This window comes from Aethalodelphis obliquidens, unplaced genomic scaffold (genome assembly GCF_003676395.1).
Source record: "Aethalodelphis obliquidens isolate GAN/ISIS:26980383/991018 unplaced genomic scaffold, ASM367639v1 scaffold43, whole genome shotgun sequence".
NCBI lineage: Eukaryota > Metazoa > Chordata > Mammalia > Artiodactyla > Delphinidae > Aethalodelphis > Aethalodelphis obliquidens.
Genome location: NW_020837987.1, coordinates 14,056,469 through 14,078,061, shown reverse-complemented (window position 1 = coordinate 14,078,061; position 21,593 = coordinate 14,056,469). Strand labels below are relative to the sequence as shown.

The 21,593-nt window shown below is 54.0% G+C and overlaps 2 protein-coding genes across 6 annotated transcripts; one reads left to right on the top strand and one right to left on the bottom strand.

Annotated features, from left to right (window-relative positions):
* Window positions 1-1,562: 1,562 nt before the first annotated feature.
* On the bottom strand, window positions 1,563-15,000 carry ALDH16A1 (aldehyde dehydrogenase 16 family member A1). Its single transcript, XM_027080197.1, has 17 exons — window positions 14,882-15,000; window positions 10,177-10,279; window positions 9,402-9,528; window positions 8,499-8,677; window positions 8,338-8,415; window positions 8,060-8,241; window positions 7,820-7,972; window positions 6,927-7,112; window positions 6,600-6,695; window positions 6,261-6,397; window positions 5,995-6,100; window positions 5,779-5,909; window positions 5,256-5,423; window positions 4,754-4,955; window positions 3,174-3,359; window positions 2,722-2,844; window positions 1,563-2,144 (listed from the first exon to the last, which is right to left on the bottom strand). Exons 1-17 carry the CDS (start codon window positions 14,969-14,971, stop codon window positions 1,983-1,985), a joined length of 2,409 nt encoding a protein of 802 aa, XP_026935998.1. The 5' UTR covers window positions 14,972-15,000; the 3' UTR covers window positions 1,563-1,982.
* PIH1D1 (PIH1 domain containing 1) lies at window positions 14,873-20,275 on the top strand. 5 transcript variants are annotated; one of them, XM_027080198.1, is made up of 10 exons: window positions 14,873-15,029; window positions 15,873-15,979; window positions 16,395-16,461; window positions 17,080-17,259; window positions 18,394-18,455; window positions 18,548-18,629; window positions 19,008-19,137; window positions 19,369-19,444; window positions 19,803-19,946; window positions 20,153-20,275. In XM_027080198.1, the coding sequence occupies exons 2-10, from the start codon at window positions 15,890-15,892 to the stop codon at window positions 20,192-20,194; spliced, it is 873 nt and encodes a 290-aa protein (XP_026935999.1). In that variant the 5' UTR covers window positions 14,873-15,029; window positions 15,873-15,889; the 3' UTR covers window positions 20,195-20,275. The 5 variants fall into 5 exon arrangements, with proteins under 5 accessions (XP_026935999.1, XP_026936002.1, XP_026936000.1 ...); XM_027080201.1 differs by having other exon boundaries at window positions 14,917-15,029; window positions 15,886-15,979; XM_027080199.1 differs by lacking the exon at window positions 14,873-15,029 and adding an exon at window positions 15,104-15,210.
* The last annotated feature ends 1,318 nt before the right edge of the window (window positions 20,276-21,593 follow it).

The window sequence follows — 21,593 nt, the reverse complement described above, 5'->3', positions numbered from 1 at the left end:
TTTCAGCCAGAGCTAAGCCTACCTCTCCTCTGCTCACAGATCCTCTATGGCTCCCTAGTGCCCTTGGGACAAATTCCCAACCCCTGCTGACACCTTAATTTTAGCTCAGTGAGACCCATTTCAGACTTCTGACCTCCAGAGTTGTAAGATGATATGTTTGCATTGTTTTATTTAAGCCACTAACTTTGTGGTCATTGTCACAGCACTGACAAGAAATGAATATACCCCTCATCCACTGCACAAGCTCACAAGGCTAAGTTCTGTCTTGTTCATGGCCATCCCCAGCACCTACAACAGTGCCCCACTCACAGCAGGCACTCAACCGATTTTTGTTGACCAACTGGATGGCTGCCTTAACTAGGAGCTCCTGCCCCTAAGCCAGAGAAGACTGGACCAGAAGTGGACATCTACCCCAGTCTGGCCAATCAGATTTCTTCTCCTGTGGATGTGGCACTAAGTGTCCTCTGTGGTCTGGGTTGGGGCTATAGAGACCTCCTGTAGCTGGCTTTGGCTGGTTAAAGCAACAGGACTAACAGGAAGGTCACTGAGGCAGCCCATGGAATCTGGGGGGAAGTTATCAAACCCCAGAGGAAGTAGAGCCTTCCAGGGACTTTCCTCCAAGACGTTCCCGTGTCTTTCCTGTCCAAACGTCCAGATACTGGGAGAGGTTATCTCTTCTGCCCAGCTTTAGTCAAATACTGACAGGAGGTTGTCTGCTCTCATTTGCCCCAGGACAAAATCAACCTCTAATTAACAGCATGTTTTGTGTAACCATCACAGAATCTACCCAGTGAGGTTGGAATTATTAGCCCCAATTTATAGATGAGGAAACTGAGGCTTAAGAGTGGTGAAGGGCTTCCCTAGTGGCGCAGTGGTTAAGAATCCACCTGCCAATGCAGGGGACACAGGTTCAAGCCCTGGTCCGGGAAGATCCCACATGCCGCGGAGCACCTGGGTCCGTGTGCCACAACTACTGAGCCTGCGCTCTGGGTCCCACGAGCCACAACTACTGAAGCCCGTGCACCTACAGCCCGTGCTCCGCAACAAGAGAAGCCGCTGCAGTGGGAAGCCCACGCGCCGCAACGAAGGGTAACCCTGCTCGCCGCAACTAGAGAAAGCCCACACGCAGCAACAAAGACCCAACACAGCCAAAAATAAAATTAAAAAAAAAAAAAAAAAAAAGAGTGAAGAAGCTTTCCTAAAGTCACATGGCTAGAAGGATCTGGAATGAAGCAGACAGGCAGATACAAGACCCAAGAAATGACATGACCCACTGAGATGGGACCTGAATACAGCTCCTGCTTGCATTCGGGTTCTCAGGACCTGGGGTTCTCGGCTGTGTATCTTGCCCTATTTTCCATATCTCTGTAGCTTTCCAGAAAATGTCCTTTTATCCTAAGCTAGTGTGTGTGGGTTCCTTGCATCAGAAAGAATTCTCAAACAGTGGTATGCTGGGGTGGCTCGTGGGAACTGTTAAAAATTCAGGAATTTTCAGCCGGTTGTTCAATCATCTGGAGCTTGAAACGGACACGGTGGTAGGAGCACCATGGAACTGGCTAAAGTTACTTAACCATGGATTTTATTTTATTCCAGAGAGCTACTGTATTTTATTTTCACCAGCACACCACAGATCCTGAGGCAATGCAGAGGCAGAGAAAACCAGGGAGCAGGAGCCACTGGATAGAAAAGACCAGAAGAGACAAGAGTCGCTGCGGCCCTGTCCAAAGGTTCTTAGAGTCCCTTGTATCTATTTCACAGACACTGAGTTGTCCTGGCGCCAGCCCATGCGGCTGCTGAGCCTCAGAACTGAAGTGGCCTCAATAGCCCAGAAGTTGCTATTTCCTCCCTTCCTCCCCTCAGAGGCACAGCCAAGATTGGTCAGAGTTTATTGGAACCATAATAAGAGGAATGTTCCAGACGTCTGGCATCGGTTGGGGTCCATCTGTCCTCTGTCCAGGATAGAGTGTGTGGCACTTGGGCAATCAGTCCCCCATGGGCAGCCACAGGGCCTTGGTCCGTGCTGCCCGCAGCCCCAGCTCTGGGCCTGCCCCCTCGGCGTCCTGATCCCAGGCCCGCGGGCAGCCTCTGTTCACCCACACGGGCTTGAGGTTTCCTGCTGAGGCCCATTCCACAAACTGGGAGCCCTGGCGTGGGGAGATGGGGGGGCGTGGTCAGCATTTCCATTGGCTTGGTTGCTAAGCAGCTGCTTCCTTGGCAACAAGGACTATTATTGAGGAGGGGCCTGAAGGCTTGCCTAGGCTCTGTGGCTAGAATGTTCAGCTCCTAGAAAGCAAACCTTCCAGATGCTGAGGGAAACAAGGTTGACCTTTACGCCTATGGAACTTCTTCCCCTTTAACAGGCCACACTCAAAGGAATGGGGCCCGAAGTTATCGTTAACAAGGAGTTCCCATCTGTTACCATCAGGAGATTTAAGAGGGTGGACTGTAGGCTTCTGACACTGTTGCTAGGGTGTGGTCCTTAGCAATGGGTTGTCCAATGAGATTAGGTCTTTGGGCTAGGCAGGATCTCAGGCCCTTGCTGCTAAAGAGATCCTCTTCCTTAGCAACCAGGGCTGTAAAGGGGCAGGATCTCAAAACGTGGTTGCCAAGGAGTTTCTCCTCCTTAGCAATGGGTGTTCTAAGGGGGTGCAGCCATGTCCCCAGAAAAGGAAGAGTTTGTTGGTGAAGTTTAAGACACTGGAGATGGCAAACAAAAGGTACCTGGGCAGATCCGAAATACCACAGGGCCTGGATGTCCTGGTGCAAGGCCAGGCAGCGGGTCAGGTGGTCCCGGTCTCCTGTCACCACATTCACCAGGCCCCCTGGCAACAAGGTGGCCATATCCTAGGGGATGGGACAGTGGGTCACCCAGGGTTGGGAGGGAGTCAGAGACCCCCAGGGCTGTCGGGGAGGGTGAAGAATGGGCAAATGGGGAGTGGCCATGGGGGTCCTGGAAGGAATGGAACTGGGGTCATGACTGGTGAAGGCTCACAGTCTGGAGAGAACCGTCACTGGGTCTATGAGGAGTGAAGGTTTTGTGCCAGGATGCAGGTTACCATGGTTACCAAGGGGGTGGGGTGAGAGCTGAGCTCCTGCAGGTCTTGGGGCATCTTTCATCCATCTGCTGCTCCACAGGCTGCTGGGAGCAGCAGCAGGCAGGCAGGCGACTGTACCTGGCAGACCTCCAAGGCAGGGATGGGACAGGCCCCGCTGGGCACCAAGACCACAGTGTTGCCGTGGGCCAGAGCAGGGGCCAGCAGAGACACGAAGGCAAGCAGGGGCCACTCTTCCGGGCACACAATAGCCAGCACACCCAGAGGTTCCTGCAGCCGAAGCACGGGGCCTTTCAGCCCTGCTACCTGCAGGGACAGGCAGGAGGTCAATGGCGGGGCAGGGGAGCCTGACTGCCCTCCTTTGGTCTCATGTATCACCCACCCTTTTTCTCCTCTCATCCCCAACTTTGCTTCTCCATAACAACTCCAATCATAAATAATAAAACCAGGTGTTATTTCAGAGCATAGACTCTGGAGCCAGATGCTGGGTTCACATCAGCTGTGTGACCTTGGGTGAGTTACTTAACCTCTCTGGGCCTCAGTTTCCCATCTTTAAAATGAGGATAATAATAGTGCCTACCTCAGAGATTTGCTGTTAAAATAGAATGAGTTAATATGTGTAGAGGTCTCGAAATCTAGCCTATAGGTTTGTGTGTGTGTGTGTGTGTTATTTTAAATTTATTTATTTATTTATTTTTGGCTGTGCTGGGTCTTCGTTGCTGTGCATGGGCTTTCTCTAGTTGCAGAGAGCGGGGGCTACTCTTCATTGTGGTGTGCGGGCTTCTCATTGCGGTGGCTTCTCTTGTTGCAGAGCACGGGCTCGAGGTACATGGGCTTCAGTAGTTGTGGCTTGCGGGCTCTAGAGTGTGGGCTCAGTAGTTGTGGCGCACGGGCTTAGTTGCTCCTCGGCATGTGGGATCTTCCTGGACCAGGGATCGAACCTGTGTCCCCTGCATTGGCAGGCGGATTCTTAACCACTGCGCCACTAGGGAGGTCCCTCATGGTGGTTTGGCTTGCATTTCTCCAATGACTAATGATGCGGAGCATTCTTCCATGTGCTTATTGGCCATCCATAAGCAAACATTTTCTGAGCCCTTGGCTACACATCAGACATTAAATGCTCGGTTCACTTAGTTTTCATAACAACTCCTCAAGGTTGGTACCACTGTATAATTGTATATCATTTATGGAGGAAGCCCAGGTCAAATGACTAGCTATCTTTCCATTATCTTTCTATCATCTCTATCCCTGAGTGTGCCCATGCCATTGCTTGAGTCACTGAATCCTCACGTTTTCTTCACTGGACCCACCATACGTTTCAGACCAACCTAATATCTATATTTAGCTGCATATTATATATATAAACAAAACAAAAATCATACCAAACAATACTCAGTGCAATGCACTCTACATTTTCTATCCTGTTGTCTTTTGTTAAAAAAAGAAACAAGAACAAAAATACCAAAGCAGGGCTATGACCCACTAAATTGGTCTTATGGCCCAGTAATAGGTCACTAACAACAATTTGAAACACTACTCTATGAAGTGGGCTGGATACCCATTATACAGAGGATGAAATCAAGGTGTAGACAGGTGAGGCCACTGGGGCCGGGACCCTCAGTCTGGCTCATTCCGGAGCCCCTCTTCTGACGCCACTCCAGACTGCCTGCCCTGTCTGCCCGCCCACAGACCCCTCTCACCTGCAGGGTGCAGCCTTGGGTCTGGACGCGGGCCCCCCATGCCCGAAGCCGCCTCACGCTCAGCTCCACCTCCGCCTTGGCGACCTCGAGCTCCACTCCATGCCTCTCCAGCCTCGAGACCAGGGTGGACTCTCGGCATTGCAGTGCGGCCGCCAGGGCCCATAGTAGGGCTGCTCGGGCCCCTGGCGACTGGCCCACCCAGCTGTGGGTGGACAGGGCACATTGGGGGTTGGTTTCCTCATCCTGGCTCTTTCCAGGTGCCCCACCTCTGTCCACAGCTCCTACTCTGGGGGTCCAGGCCCCATAGCCCATCTGCCCAGGGAGGAGAGTGAGGGGCCAGACCCACATCCCATCAGCCCTGGGAGCTCAGACTCCACAGCCCACAGTCCTCGGGGTCCAGACCCCATGTCCCATCAGCATCAGCTAGTCCTGGGATTTCAGACTCCCCCCTCTGACACCCCACGCCCCCTGGGCTATCTCATGTGACACCTCCGTTCCTTACCCAGGGGCAGCCTGGTGAGCAGCCTCCACGGCACCTCGGATATCCTTGGCTCCACCCTCAGCCACGTAGCCATGGAGATTGCCCTGCGAATCCCGGATGGGCCTGGAGCTCCGGGCCCCAGGAGCCTGGAAACGGCCTCCCACAAAGAGCCCATAGGGGGGTGCTGGGCTGGAGTAGGGTGAGGTGTGAGGGTGGGTGCTGGGGCAGGGACTGCTCAGACCCCATCCCCACCCCACAGGATGGACCACTCGAGCTCCCATGAGCCTCTGCGGGACCCCACATTCCTGGCCCCCTGAGTCTCTGGGAGAGCACAGGCCTTCATTTAGCAGACCTGAGACTCTCATCAGGCCTGGCGGGTGGGGGTGAGCCGTAAGACCCAGAATGAAATTCTCAGCAGGACTCAGGGACCCCTTGATGACTCTCAGGAACCTCCCTCCAGTCCATGGAGGAGCCTGCCACAATTTCCCCTCTCCCCTTCCACACTCCAGGAATTCTGAGAGTTGTGGTCCCTAGAACAGCTCACCTAAGCCCTGTTTCAGGCCCAGCTGGTAGGGTGGAGGGAACAGCAAGGCCAAAGGTGTCATAGTTCAGATTCTCCGACAGGTAGGGCAGGCAGGTAGGGGTCCCTGAGGGCCGCAGATACTCATACAGACCCTGAGAGAGGGACAGAGTCAAGAGAACGTGAGAAGGGCACAAGGTGGATGAAGGGGTGGTGATGGGCAGGGAGGGGTGCACTCACATCTGGCCCCCCGTGCCAGGAAGACCCACTCTCCTTGCAGCCACCTGTTGGCACTGCAGGGTCTCTGAGGCCGTGGGCATTGATCCAGACCGTGCCCATCTGGAGCCTGTGGGGAGGAGGGGACATCAGAGAGAAATGCACAAACTTGAGGTGGGGAGGGGTAGTCAGAGAGGCGGGGAGAGACCCAGAGAGAGGGGAAGACATCGAGACTGAAGCTGGGGCCATCCCAGCAGGGCCCCCTGTGTGCCCAGGGGGTGTGAACTGACCCGTAGGCCAGCTCCAGGGCCTGCCCCAGTCTCTCACTCCATACGCTGGCACTGCCTCCTCGGGGCGTCCAGTTGGCCACGGCCAGCGCCTCCTTAGCAGTACGGAAAGGGGAGGCCACGACCAGAGGCCACGGAACCTGGAAGGGATGACAAGGGAGCTCAGGCGGCCTGGCCAGCCCCTCCCTCCAACACCCCACCCACTAGGAGTCCAGCCTACAGCAGTCAGCAGCCCCCAGACCCAGTCCAAATGGTCACTCTGGGGGCCTCTGTGCTGTGCCACCCATGTCCGGCTGAGGATGGGTGGATGGCCTAGGGTCTCTGAGACCCTGAGGGGCTTACCTCTGCCTGACTACATGGAGAGGCTGGAGGGAGGTCAGAGATCAAGGATGGGGGAAAGAATGGGCTGTCTGGAGGCATACTGCCAGCCTGGAAGACCTAGGGAGACAGAGAAATAGATCTGCAAGTTCACTCCAGTCCTCTCCTCCCCAGGGATCCAGGAGTCTGGACCCCAGACCCCTCCTCCCTCAGACCCAGGAGTCCAGCCCGCAGGCCCTCCTTGCTCACACCCCGGAGTCCAGGCCCCCAGACCCATCCCTCCCCAGACCCAGGAGTCAGATCTTGAGGTCCCTCCTCCCCCAGCACCCCAGAGTCTGTGCCCAGGCTCACCTGTGCACCCTGGCTCTGGGCCTCGCGCACATAGAGCTGGGCCAGGTCACGTGCAGCAGCTCCCCGGGCCCCCATGTCCACGGCTCCGTCTAGCCCTCGGCCACTGCGAAGCCGCCCCATCCGCGCCTGGAGCCGCCTCATTGTCTCATCCCACACAGACTCCTGGATGAGAAGTCTGAGTCCCCCCTGTTAGGAAAAGGGAGGGATAGGGTGGGCAAACTCGGAGCCTACGTGGGTGGGTCACATCCCCGCAGAGGGCCAAGCCTGGGGGACATATGTGCACAGATCAGAGGAGGTCAGGGAGAAGTGGCCGAGGACCAGGAGACTCCCTGAGGCCCCAAACCCCAGGGAGGATGTGGAGTTACAGAAAGCTGGTGACGCAGAGCGAAGAGAGACGCTAGAAAACTAGGACATGGACACTCAGAAAAATGAAGAGTCCTAAAGAACAACAGACACAGAGCCCCCGAGCCTGGAAGCCCAGGAGAGCCGGGAACGTGGAGATTCAGAAACTCGAGAGGATGAGGACCTTCACACGCGATGGTCTACAGATAGGAGTTTGGAGACACAAAGAACTGAAAAGTAAAACAAATGAAGAGACTTCCCTTGTGGTCCAGTGGTTAAGACTCTGTGCTCCCCATGCATGGGACCCGGGTTCCATCCCTGGTCAGGGATCTAGATCCCACATGCATGCCGCAACTAAGAGTTCACGTGCCATAACTAAAAGATCCCACATGCCACAACGAAGATCCCACACGTGGCAACGAAGATCCTGCATGCCGCAACTAAGACCCAGCACAGCCAAATAAATTAATTTAAAAAACAAATAAATAAAATGAATGAAGTCATGGGGCCCCAGGGTCTGGAGACAGACAGGCCCAGCCCCCAGGTCTCACCGGGCTGCGGTCAGACCAGGCTGCATCCACGACGCCCTCCACGGCCGAGTCCACATCCGCCGTCTCCATCAGTAGCAGCAGCGACTCAGCCCCCAGTGCCAGGCCCAGCTCGGGACCCTGGCCCGCCAGGGCCCGCCGTAGGGCACGACCATCCTATGGGACCCATGCAGGGGTCAGCAGCGGGGAGGAGCATTCCAGCCCCCCAGCTGTGTCCAGACACCCTCCCACCCCTGAAGATACCTCGATGGCTCCACAGAAGGCCACCTTCTGGACTCCAGGCTGTGAGGCCAGGACAGGCCCCAGGGAGGCAGGGCCACTGATCACATTGAGGATTCCTGGGAACTGGCCTAGCTCCCCTGCCAGCTGGGCCACAAGGAGGGGCGTCGGAGAGGCTGGGGGCACGAGGACCACCACCGTGCAGCCTGGGGAAGGCAGGCAGCTCAAGGACCCTGGAGTCCAGACCCCCGGCCCCCTTCTCCCTCAGACCCCGGAGTCCCAACCCCCAGCCAATCATTTACCCACAGCCAGGGCAGGGCAAATCCTCCACATCATCTCAAGGAAGCAGAATGTGGGTGGCAAGATGAGACCAATCACTCCTGCAAGAACAAATGAGACTGGCGCAGGCACTGCTGGATGGTGAGGGAGGAGGGGGCTGGGGGCTGGGACTCCTGCTTCTCACCCAGGGGTTCCCAGCCTGCCAGCGCCTCCTCCTGGGTGTGTGCCTGGACTGCATGGTGCTGGAGCAGCTGCTGGGCCAGAGGGACATCCCTGTCTCGAACTTCTCGAATGGCCCGTCCAGTAACCAGGGACTCCAGGGTCCACAGCAGCCGCTGGTGCTTCTGGATCATCTTGGCCAGCCTGTGGAGCAAGCAGGGGGGATGGTCATTTTTTTCTTTTTTCCTTTTCCTTGGCCGCCCGCACGGCTTGAGGGATTTTAGTTCCCCGACCAGGGATCGAACCTGTGCCCCATGCGGTGGAAGCGCAGAGTCCTAGCCACTGGACCGCCAGGGAAGTCCTGGGATGGTCATTTCCCACTGCCCCTTGGCCTGATAGAGTCCTGGAACACGCCCTGTGTATACCTGAAGTACAATCCCCAGGAACCCCTGGGGCATCAGCACTATTTACCAGTGGTGGAGGGCACCAAAGATGTATGGGAAATGTAGTCTGGTAAACACTCAAAACCTCAGGGTACTGTGTAAAGATCTTGGCCACCTGTAACCCCCAAATGTGCTAGGAAATGAAAGCTTAGCCTTTAAGTTCAATTGTTCTTTGGGAAATGGAATCTTTGTCTCTAACTTCCCCAAGAATGTGCTAGAAAACAGTTTCAGGAGCTTCACCAGGCCCAGTGAGCTGTTGAGAAATGGCGCCTGGATGAGTCCCAAGGGTATGCTGGGAAACAGGCTTTGTCATTTCTAGTCCCAGCGAACAGTAAGAAATGGATGTTTTAGCTGCTAAAGGCTCAAAGGCATGCTGGGTATATGAGTCTTAGCAGCCAGTGAATTCAGTGGGATATTGGGAAATATAGAGTCTTTGTTCTCAAATCCTTCTCCATCTCCTGGGGTCCAAACCTCAAGTGCATCACCTGGTCAGATGCTGGGCCCGAAAGGCTCCAGGCTGTGTGCTCCAGTTCTCCAACGAGGTCCTGGCAGCCTCCACGGCTCCTGCCACATCCTCCGTCTGTGCCTGGAGGCAACTGGCCAAGTTCTCTCCTGGGGAGATGAATGGGGGGAACCCAGTTGGCAGGTGGGGGGAACCCGTGTCAGAACTGGGGGGGGCTGACATTTTTGGAGCCCAGGAGCACCCCAAGGCAGTAAAGTTGGTCCCCCTACCCCACACAGGTTCTCAGTTTTATCATCTGACAAATGCAGATAAATCTATATAGGTCTTTGCTCTGACTGCCTCCCACAGGCAAGGAAGGGATTTTAGGAGACAATGACTTCAAAAGTGTTCACAGTGGGCTTCCCTGGTGGTGCAGTGGTTGAGGGTCTGCCTGCCGATGCAGGGGATGCAGGTTCGTGCCCCGGTCTAGGAGGATCCCACATGCCGCGGAGCGGCTGGGCCCATGAGCCGTGGCCGCTGAGCCTGTGCATCCGGAGCCTGTGCTCCGCAACGGGAGAGGCCACAGCAGTGAGAGGCCCGCGTACCGCAAAAAAAAAAAAAAAAAAAAAAAAGTGTTCACAGGGACCTGGAACCATAATTAGGAGGACTGTTATCAAGATGAGCCAGAAATCTCAGCCGCCTTCTCCCACCAGCTGCTCCCTGCTCTCAGGGCCCTGAGCAGAGAGAATGGTATATTGTTGGTGGGTACACCTGGGGCCATAGACACCTCTTTCCCATGACTGGGGGACACTGCATACCTGTGATGGGATCCTGGCAAGGCACTGAACTCCTGTGTTCAGGCTTTAACCACCGTCCGTTAACATAGTGACCCAAGTGCCGGTCCTGGGTGTCCAGCCAGGCCTGGGGGAGGTGGAGAGAGTTCGGAAAGGGGTCTGAGAGGCAGCTGGCGGAGCTCTATCCCTACCCAGAGTCCTCTGGGAAGAGAATACCCGCCCCCTTTGCCCCATCAGTTATTTTCCCGTGTAGGAGGAAAATACACATAAACATAAAAAATACATAACATGAAATTCACCATTTTAAAGTGTAAATTCAGGGCATTTTCTAACAATACATTCACAACATTGTGCAACCATCTCCACTATCTACTTTCAGAACATAGGGAATTCCCTGGCGGTCCAGTGGTTAGGACTCCACGCTTCCCCTGCTGGAGGCCCAGGTTCGATCCCTGGTCACGGAACCAAGATCCCACGTGGCGAGCAGCACGGCAAAAGAAAAAAATCCAGAATATTTCCATCGCCCCAAAAGGAAACTCCATACCCATTAAGAGCTCACCCTCCCTTCTCCCCTGCCCCCAAGTCCTGGCAACCACTAATCTGCTCTCTGTCTCTATGGACTGGCCTATTCTAGACATTTCATATATAAATGGAATCCTACAATACGTGACTTTCTGTGTCTAGCTTCTGTCACTCAGCTTGGTGTTTTCGAGATTCATCCGCACTGTAGCATTGATCAGAATTTCATTACTCTTTATGGCTGTATGATATTCCATTGTCTGGAGAGACCACATTTTCTTTACCCATTCATCAGCTGATGGGCATTTAGGTTGTTTCTGCCTTTTGGCTATTGTGAATAGTGTTGCTGTGAATGTTCACGTACAAGTCTTTCTTCGAATAACGTCTTTACTTCTTTTGGGCATATATCTCAGAGTGGAGCTGCGGCTCATATAGCAATGCTCTGAGTAATTCATGGAGGAACCACTAAACTGTTTTCCACAGCAGCTGCATCACTTTACATTCTCACCAACAACATATGAGGGACGTCCTATTGACTTTTACACATGGAGAATGTGAACAAAGGATTAATAAAACTTGTTCTCCATGGAGAAATGACCTTCTTGAATAGAAATGACTTTCTATTTCCCTGGAAATCTGATACAATTCAGTTATATTTCTAGATAATATTGACCCCCGACTGGTCCACTGCACCTGGACTGGGAAAACTGGGAATATACCCTAAATATCCAGTGGGAAGCCAGAACTTTGGGGCTTCCTGAAGTGCTCTGCATTCTTGTGATGGGCATGTTCCTTGCCAGGACCCTTGCAATGCCCATGAGACTGTATCACGTGCTCTTTGGGAGGTGGGGCTTTTAAGCCAGGGGACTCCCATACCTTCCCACATGAGATGGCGTTCCCTCCCACCTCAGCTGTCATCACTCGGGAAGGATGTGACACCCCCCGCCCCCCCACTGAAGACACAGGCCTGCTGCTGCCTTGCCAGGTGAAGTTTATTTGGCTGTGAAGTGCCTAACTGAGCCCAAGGTAGGGAGTCCCTGGAGCCTGGGGCCACATGGCCTGGGTTTGAATCGTGGCTCTGAAACTTCCTTGTTGTGCAGTCTTAGCCTGGGTCTTAAAATACCCTGGTCTTGGCTAACCCATCTGGAAGATGGAGATAATCACAGTCTCTCCCTATTTCACATGACAGTGATGAGAATTAAATGGATCCATATGTGTCATAGGCTCAGAACAGCACTTACTTAAGGCTTCCTATTCATTTTATTGCATTTCATTCTCCCTGTCTGTTTCCTGTTTCTTTCTCTCCCTGTCTTCCCGAAATCCTTTCTAAATCCAAGACATCTTTTCCACTTTTTCCTTCTGCACACTGGCTTTTGTTGTTGTTGTTTTTGGCCGCTGGCTTGCGGGATCTTAGTTCCCCGATCAGGGATTGAACCCGGGCCCCCTGCAGTGAAAGCGAGGAGTCCTAACCACTGGACCGCCAGGGAATTCCCCAAACTGTTTTCTCTTAGCATCCCTGATGCCTTAGTCTCCTGATTTTTCTCTTACCCTACCAACTGGGCCTCCTCATTTTTCTTTAAAGTAAAAAAAAATTTTTTTTTTTGGCTGTGCTGGGTCTTCACTGGGGCGTGTGGGCTTCTTCGCTGTGGGCTTCTCTCTAGTTGCGGCACACGAGTGCAGTTGCCCCGTGGCATGTGGCATCCTAGTTCCCCGACCAGGGTTGAACTCGCGTCCCCTGCGTTGGCAGGTGGATTCTTAACCACTGGATCACCAGGGAAGCCCCCCAAATTTTTAAGTAAAGTAAAAATTCTTAAGTTTCAAATTCAAAGATGCCCCCTCGACGGAAAGACACATTTTTGAAATAGTCGGGCATATATTAACATGGGCTGGGCACTAGATAATAGTAAAGAACGACTGTTAATGTTAAAACAGCCTGGTGGTTATGTTACAAAATGAGTCCTTACCTGTTAGAAATGAAGATTCAAATACTTATGGGAGGGCTTCCCTGGTGGCGCAGTGGTTGAGAGTCCACCTGCCGATGCAGGGGACACGGGTTTGTGCCCCGGTCCGGGAAGATCTCACATGCTGCGGAGCGGCTGGGCCCGTGAGCCATGGCCGCTGAGCCTGCGCGTCCGGAGCCTGTGCTCCGCAACGGGAGAGGCCACAACAGTGAGAGGCCCGCGTACCGCAAAAAAAAAAAAAAAAAAAAACTTATGGGAAAATAACATGACATCTGGGTTTTAAATCACTCCAGGAAAAAAAAGAGAAAACAAAGAGATACAACATTGGATGAAATGTTGATGATTGTTGACATTGAGTGATGATGGATAAATGGGAGTTCATAATTTAAGTACTCTGTGTGACTTTGCAAAATTTCCCCCCGCAAAGAAAAATAGAACCCAGAAAGAATGTTCCACAGGGTCCTGGCAGGCCACCCTGGTGTGAGAAGAGGGCCCTGGTGGAGACTAGGAACTAATGACTTGTCTAAAAAGACAGTTAGCTATTGGAGCCAAATAATCTTTGTCAGGGTATGTGAGCCAAAGGTTGCCAAACTTTGGATTTTTATTTTCAAGAGAAGCTGGAATCCCGGATGTTTACATGAAATTACTTGTCCCCGAATTCACATTTAAAAAAATAAAGTTCAGGCCAAAGAAAACATGTTTGTTGGTTGAGTCTGGCCCACAGATTGTAAGACTGAACTGGGGGGCGGGGTGGGGGGATGGGGGGCATGGGCTCTGGAATCCCAGGGTTCAGGTTCAAATCTCATTTTCACATTTTTTAAGATGTGTTGACTGTTGGCAAATTACTTACCTCTTTAAGCTTCTGTCTGCTATCACTAAAGTAATGACAATTACTGTTTTGGGGATTAAATGAGATCATGCTGAACACAGAGGCTGGCACATAGAAAGCACCCAATAAATATAAGCTATTATCACATTATTGCTATTTCAGAATAGTCCATCTCTAACCAACCTCCAAGTATGGGAATTCTCTATACTCCATCCCAGATCCTCTTATCTGATTCTACACTATAGTTCTAGATAATCTCATCATTCCCACCATTCAATTATCTTCCTACTGTGAGGACCCTGTCTCTAGGCCCGAGGCTCAGGCACAAGTAGTATTTGACTCCTGCACATGGCCCAAGGCTTTCCCTCTCATCATCACCATGTGATAACCAAGCCCATAGTCTTTCCCAAACTTTCTGCCACCCTACTCCTCTTGGGTTCACCATGGGGTGGGGGGGGAGGACAGAGACAGCCAAACCCAGACCCGAGGCATTGTCCTTGTCCTCTCAATACCCCAAACCCTGTTCCTCCTGCATCTGTGCCTCATCTCTTCTCCATCTCTACAGTCCGCACCAGGCTCTGGTCTCATCTTCTTCCACGTGGACCACTGTTCTAACCTCCTCTTTCCCTCCAGAGAAGCCCAAGCTTCTCACACCTAGGTGCTAGAGGGCCCTGTGAGATCAGGATGGCTCCATGGGGGAATTCTGAGGGGGCTGGGTAACTACACAAAATCCGAGGCACCGAAGTTATACATGGGAACCCCAAGATCGTTCTGGGGGACCCTGAGGGATTACGGGAGCCTTAGGGAAGTTCTGAAGTACACGGAGGGATCACGGGAGCCCCACGGGGTTATTCTGCGGGGTTGAAGGTAATTACAGGAAGTTCTGATGTATTCTGGGATTCCGAGGGTTCCCGAGATTACAGGAACCCCACAAGTATTGACGTGACCCTGACGACTCACGGGGGCTCCGCGGAGGTCTCCGGACGACCAAGGGAGCCCCCCCCCAGGAATTCCGAGGGACCCCGGGGGCCATAGGATATTCTGAGGAATCACGGGAAGTCTACGCCCACAGGAATTCTGAGTCCCAGGGGATCACAGGAAGCTCTGAGGCGGCCCTGAAGAATCACAGAAGCCCCTCGGGGGATTCTGCAGAATAGGAGAAGCACCACCTTGAGTTTTGGACCGTGGAACACGACAGCCACTAGGGCTCGCGAGAACAGACTAAAGAGCTAACAGGCAGCAACCGTAAGGGCTCAAGGGAACGTCCTCCGGGGTGGATCCTAAGGAGCGGCGGGAATCACTGGAGCTGAGAGGGGCGGAGCTGCTGAGCTGCCGCGGTGGATCACGGGAGTCCGCGCTCAAAACGGGGCCCGGAGGACTAGGAAGGGGGATGGGCAGCGCCGGCCGGGCAAGCCCTCACCAATGCGCATGCGTGGCTCTCCGGCACCGGTCCGTATTCCAGCGTGGTGAAGATCTCGCAGGCGCGGGATCCTGTGCGCGTCGCAGCCATCACGCTCCCAGGCCGCTTTCCACGGACTGCGGGACTCTCTCCCCAAGAGAACTTCGAGGTCTGAAGGGCGGCACCGCCCCCTCCAGGCCAAAGGGCGGGGCTACAGGAGATAGAGCGTAATCCCGCCTTAGGACCCGGTGACTCCGCTTATAGGTCTGCGCTGGGAAGTGTAGTTTGGAGCATGCGCATTCCTCAAAGCTGGGGGAGTGGGGAACGAAAATATGGATGCCTTCAAATAGGTACGAGGCCTCCAGATTTAGAAGAGTGGCCGTATTGGCGTCTTCCCACCACCCTGTTCATATTGGAGACCGAAAGTGCAGCTTTTAGCCCGAAATATCTTTACTCGAGAATCTAGTCTACCTCTGGGGACGAGGTGATTGTTCAGAGATCAGAAGGGAGTCCTTTAGGATGGACACTGAAGTTAAGGTTTTAAAAGTGTGCCAGCTTTGCCCAGTAACCTGGCCAGATGTGGCTGTAGGGAAGGAGCGGAAGTGTGGCTTTAATCCATATCGGAAGTGTGGCGTTTAGTGGCTTTCTGGATTAGTTTTGATTGGTTGAGGTGAAGGGCGCGGCTTCAGATTTAGACTAGATTGTTCTGTGATTGGTACCGAATGCGGTTGCAGGATAGATGAAGGAGCGTTGGGGTAGTCGGAAGTTCCTGGCTACGCAGAGACCAGAAGAGTGGCTCTCATTTAAACACTTGGCACATAGGGCTTAGAGGGCATCTAGAGACATTGGCTCCCAATAGATTTGATGCAGTATCTGACCTGAGTGAAACTGTAGTCTCAGGCCAGATTCTTAGATTTGCGTACAGAATTGTGGGTGTCGGGAGTCGGTTGAGGGCCCGGGAGCAGGCCTCAGAGTTCGGATCCAACCGAAGGTTGTTGCTGAGGACGCCTAGGTTTCTTCCCCAGGGCCATGGCCGACTTGAAGCTGCTGGTACCGGAGGTAAACGAGGCAGAGACGATGAGCGCTGAGACGGCGCGTTTCGAGGAGCTGCTGCTGCAGGTGCGGACTGAACGGACTCCTGGGTCCCTGAGGATTTGGGAGAGAGTGTGTGTGTGTGTGTGTGTGTGTGTGTGTGCGTGCGTGCGTGCGTGTGTGTGTGTGTGTGTGTACGCTCAGAAACGGGACTACAGTTCCCAGAATACACTGGCGGCGGGGGTGGTGGTGGAGAAACAGTGCCTACGGGAGTTGTAGTTGCTTAACTACTACTACTGCTAGCTGTTCGCTAGTCTCTGGAAGAAATGGGAGTGGGATCAGGGTTGTCCTTCGGGTTCCTCAAAGTAGGAAGGGGACATAGTATGTCTCATGCCCTGCCTAGCTCATATACGTAAAAATTGCTCACTAAACATTTGAGGAACAAATGAGGGGGTTCTGACAGCACAAACGCCAAGCCTGGACGTTGTTTTCTTTCACACAGGCCTCCAAGGAGCTCCAGCAAGCCCAGACAAGCAGACCAGAATCTACACAGATAAAACCTCAACCTGGTGAGAAAGACAGAAACCCAAAGAGAGAGGGATAGAGTCCCAGAGAGAGGTGGTCACAGACTGGGGGCAGGGGACATAGGGAAAGGAGAGAGGAAGGAGACACAGTAGTGGTGTATAGAGGCCTTGGGTGATGGGAGTGAACAGAAACCCAGAGAGGGCAAGGAAGGGACTGAGATCCAGAGAGAGGAGGGGTAAGGGGGAGGGATAAATTGGAAGATTAGGATTGACATATACACACTAATATATATAAAATAGATAACTAATAAGGACCTACTGTATAGCACAGGGAACTCTACTCAATACTCTAATGACCTATATGGGAAAATAATCTAAAAAAGAGTTATATATATGTATAACTGACTCACTTTGCTGTTCAGCAGAAAGTAACAACATTGTAAATCAACTATACTACAATAAAAATTTAAAAAAAAAAGAGAGATGTGGGGTGACTAGGTGGACAGGACTCAAAGACAGAGAGTCAGAAATCCCAGGGGCAGGAAGGGGAACAGACCCAGAAAGTGGAGGACTAATACTCTAGGAGGGGGACAAATCAAAAGAAGGATGGACAGTGAGACCCATGCAGAGACAGATGGTCAAGGACAAACCCATTCCCATCAGGTTTCTGCATAAAGACCAACTCATCTGAAGGGAAGGTTTTCATCAACATTTGTCACTCTCCCTCCATCCCTCCTCCCGCTGACTTGACCGAGGATGAGCTGCTTCAAATGCTGGAGGAGGACCAAGCCGGGTTTCGCATCCCCATGAGTCTGGGAGAGCCGCATGCCGAACTGGATGCAAGTCAGTGCCTTGAGAGGACCCAGGAATCTAGCCCCCTCGGTCCTTTCTTCCCTAGAATCCAGGGCCCAGGACCCTCCTCCCTCGGGACCTAGAAACCTGGCACCCCTGTACTGATCCTTTTCCCCATGGCATATCCCTAGCCTCCTGGGCATCCAGAACTCTCACCGGACAGTCCTGGTTCTGCTCACCTGGCCAGGCTGGCACTTCTCCCTGCCCCACCCCAGGGCAAGGGAGGGCTGGGCAGGTGCTCATTAACTGATCTCCTGGCTGTAGTCCTCGGCCAGCCCTAACCCATCCCTGTTTTCTCCTCCACCCTCTCCTCTGTCTCTGTGTCTCTGCCTTGTCTCACCTCTGTCTCTCTGGAGTTTCTGTCTCTACATCCTTGTGTTTTCAATTCACATATGTCCCCTGAAGCCTCCTGGGATGAAGCTTTGGCCAGTGCCCTGGGGAGTAGGGACTTATCAAAACCCAGAACCTGCCCTTGAGAAACTCTCAGTCATGGGTGAGGATGAAGGAGGCAGATGTGATTTCAATGTGGTGTGACTCTGTGCTGTGCTCGGGGTGGGGTGGGGGGCCTCTTCACTCCCACTGAGGGATCAGGGAAGGCCTCCTGGAGCAGGAGACGTCGGATATAAGATTTCAAGGAACCAGAGCAGTTCATCAGGCCAAGACAGAGAAGAGGGTTCTAGGCAGAGAGGACAGAGGGGTCCAGAGGCTGGAGAGAAATGATTGAATTGAATTGATCAGTAATCAGGAGTGATTGGAAGAAATTTAAAGGGATGAGGTTGCTGGAGAAGTGAACTCTCTCCAGGTGGGAGGGGCAGACCACACAGGGCCTCCAGTGCCAGGCTGAAGGACTCAGTCCCCCCCCTGCGGGTGCTGGGGGGCCTTGGGAGGACTATGAACTGGGGAGGGTCAGGGTCAGCTCTGGGACATGGTGGGGAAGGACCAGAGGGGAAGAGACTGCAGCTGGGAGACGAGGCTGGTGTGAATCCAGACTGGCAGCCGCGTGTCTTGACTTCCTAATGTCTCTGGGTCTGTGGCTGCTATTCTTGATTGTGTTTTCCTTGGCTGTGCCTGGGCCGTGGGGTTCCCACCGAGGGCTGGGGTCTCACCCCCTTTCTCTCCCGGCAGAAGGCCAGGGTTGTACCGCCTACGACGTAGCCGTCAACAGCGACTTCTACCGGAGGATGCAGGTTGGGGGCGGGGCTGCAGGGGAGGCCTGGGCCGGGGCCTCTCCCTCCATCACCCAGCCCTCCCACATCTCCTCTCCCTCTTTCACTCCTAGAACAGCGATTTCTTGCAGGAGCTCGTGATCACCATTGCCAGGGAGGGCCTTGAGGACAAATACAGCCTGCCACTAAATCCAGGTGAGGGGCGGGGCCTGGGCCACAGGGAGGAGCCAAACCTGGAGGAGCTTGGGGGCGGCCCCTGGGAGAAGTGGGACTCGTGTGGGCAGGGATTATATTAGCCCCTGGGCTGTGGAGTTCAGGGAGAGGGATGTGTGAGTCTTGGGAAGGGGGAGAGGGAGCAGGCAGGGGTCTTGAGAGCCTCGAGGGGCGGGACTAAGGCAGGCACGCCTCCTAAAGTCAAGCTTGGGGGTGTGGTCAGATCCCTGGTATCCTCGGCAGAGGGCGGAGCCTCTCCCTTGAGGCTCTCGCAGTGCAAGACCCCCTTCTTCCTCTAGGGGAGGGAGCAAAGGACACCCTGAGCCATGTGACCTTTGATCCTGTGTTCCTTCCCCTCAGAGTGGCGCATATTGAAGAACAGATCTTTCCTGGGCTCTATCTCCCAGCAGAATATCCGCTCCCAGCAGCGTCCTCGGATCCAGGAGCTGGGGAACCTGTACATGCCCGACTCCCCGAGACCTGAGAAAGGGTGGGCATTCAGTGGGCTCCCTATCTCCTGTCTCCCCGACATTCTTTGGAATCTCTCCCGCCATCCTGTAGGTGTTGGTGTCCTGGGGCTCTGGGAACCCAGAGGGAGGAGAAGCAGAACTCCCTCTGGGAAGGTGTCCTGAGGCTGCAGGGCTGGGAGGGAGAAAGAGAGGGAGCGGCCCTGGTAAAGACCTGGCGGCTCTTCTGAGTTCTGGGTCTGGTTCCTCCCCAGCCCTGAGAAGCCTCACCTGAACCTCTGGCTGGAGGCCCCTGACCTCCTCTTGGCCGAAATTGACCTCCCCAAACTGGTGAGTGCACCCTCCACCAGAGTAGGAGAATGAGGTCTGGAAGGGTCGGGGTCTTGGAGAGGGAGTGATGCGGGCTCGTTGTCAGACCTGTGTGAGCCTGGCCAGTGCTGCACTCGGAGCAGGTTGCCTCCTCCGTCCCATGGGGGCCTCAGGCCCACTTCCGGTGCTGTCCTGAGAATGCCCAGTGCATCGTAAGTGCTCAGTCATAAACCTGTAATTACTGTGTCCCACTTTTTTCTTGGGAGGTGAGACTCTTTAAATATGGTGTCCCGACACGCGAGAGTTCTCTCACTGGTCTGTGTTCTTATCGTCCTGTTGCTGGGAAGGGAAGGGTGGGCTGATTCCACTGCATCCCCAGGAAGGTGCTCTGGGACTGTCGCTGGAGATTGGGGAGAATCGCCTGGTGATGGGGGGCCCCCAGCAGCTGTACCATCTGGATGCCTACATCCCCCTGCGAATCAGCTGTGATGAGAGCAAGGCAGCCTTCCATCAGAAGAGAAAGGTACCTGGGGGGCTGGGGGTTGTGGGGAACCAGGGACACTTGGGGACCTGGACCCCTGGGTCTGAGGGGGGAGGAGCTGGGGACCTGGACCCCTGGGTCTGAGGGGGGAGGGGCTGGGGGGTCTGGATCCTGGGTCTGAGGGAGGAGGGGGCTGGGGGCTGGATCCCCAGGTCCTGAACCTCTTTCCCCTTCCTCTCTCTCCTCAGCAATTGATGGTGGCGATGCCCCTTCTGTCCATGCCTTCTTGACTGGGTGTCTCCCTGTGCTTCTACATGGAGGGAAGAGGATGGTGGCTTCCCTAAAATTGAAATAAAAGATTTTTGCCTTTGTTCTTTGTCTGGCTAGGAGTAAATGGGGAGTGGGAGGGAAGAGGGACATTGGACTGGAATCCCATGGAGGTCGCTCCGCCAGCTCAGGCCTCGTCCTCTCCCCCAATCCTCTCCCTGGCCTCCTGGCCTCTAGTCTCTCCCCTTGTTAGTTTCTCTCAAGGCCCCAGAGCTGCCCTTGCCCCACTCCTGTTCACAGCCCCTCTTTGGCTCCCCAGCGCCCCTAGGCGCTTTTTTTTTTTTTTCCCCACCACAGGGCACATGGGATCTTAGCTCCCGACCAGGGATCAAACCCATGTCCCCTGCAGTGGAAGTGTGGAGTACTAACCACTGGACTGCCAGGGAAGCCCCCCTTCATGTTCCCTTGTGGTCTCCTCCTCCCAGTCACTCAGGCTAGTCATACTGAGCAGTGTCCTGACCACACCAGTTTTTTATGCTGTTCCCCTATTTAGTATCCTCTTCTCCAGTATACCTACCCAGGTCTACTCCAGTACCTCTGGTTGTTTGCCCTCACAGGGCACATCTCCTTACTCTACACCCATGCCCTACCCCGACCCTCCCAGTCATCCCTTTTAGTGAGCTTTTCCTGGGAAGCTTTTCAAACTTCAGGCTTTCTTTGATCTTCCCTGGCTGAGTTAGAATCCTCCTCTGGTGGTCCCCAATACCCAGTGATACTCTCATTAGAGCTATGTCCCCTATGGTGTGACAATGCCTGATGCCTAGTAGGAACTCAATAAATATTTGTTGAGTTCATGAATGATTGCCAACACACCTTCCATAGTGAATCCTAGGAGGATAGGTAAATGCAAGAGCCTCAGGGGTAGATGTTGGAAGAACAGCGGGGAGGCCACTGTGGCTGGAACTGAGGGAATTGGGTGGGGAAAGAGGGATTCGATGGTGAGAAGGTGAAAAGTTTTGGGGTTGACATTGAGTAGGGTCCCTTGGGCCTCGGAAATGGCGAACTTGGGCGCCGTGTCCACCAGAGGGCGCAACGCAACTTAAGCCCGTTGTCTCAGAGAACTACAACTCCCAGCGGCCCTCGGAGTAAGCGGCCCTTCAGAAGCAAATGATGAAGTCCAGCGGCCGCTGGGACTTGTAGTTTGCACGGGAACCCTACGTGGGAGGAAGAACTCATTCCCGGGTCCCGAAAGTGTAGGGCTGGGTCCTCTCTGCCTTCCTCGGTCTCCATGGTGATGGTTCCGGCGAAAGTCCGGGATTTGGCAGCTGCTGGGCCCCCTTCCCACTCCTTCCTCCTCACCATCTGCTCCACCTTCACACCTGGCCCGGAGCCGCGACCGCCGCCTCCGCACCCAGACCGGGG

Bases quoted from the DNA above. Each gene is read 5' to 3' on its own strand.
- ALDH16A1 (XM_027080197.1), bottom strand. From the start codon at position 14,971: ATGGCTGCGACGCGCACAGGATCCCGCGCCTGCGAGATCTTCACCACG. The intron at 5,910-5,994 runs GTGAGTGCACCC...TCCCTCTCTCAG, and splicing joins CCTGGCACGGGGGGCCAGAT to GGTCTGTATGAGTATCTGCG. The intron at 4,956-5,255 runs GTAAGGAACGGA...GTCCACCCACAG, and splicing joins GCTCACCAGGCTGCCCCTGG to CTGGGTGGGCCAGTCGCCAG.
- PIH1D1 (XM_027080199.1), top strand. From the start codon at position 15,153: ATGCGCATTCCTCAAAGCTGGGGGAGTGGGGAACGAAAATATGGATGC. The intron at 15,980-16,394 runs GTGCGGACTGAA...TCTTTCACACAG, and splicing joins TCGAGGAGCTGCTGCTGCAG to GCCTCCAAGGAGCTCCAGCA. The intron at 19,445-19,802 runs GTGAGTGCACCC...CTGCATCCCCAG, and splicing joins AAATTGACCTCCCCAAACTG to GAAGGTGCTCTGGGACTGTC.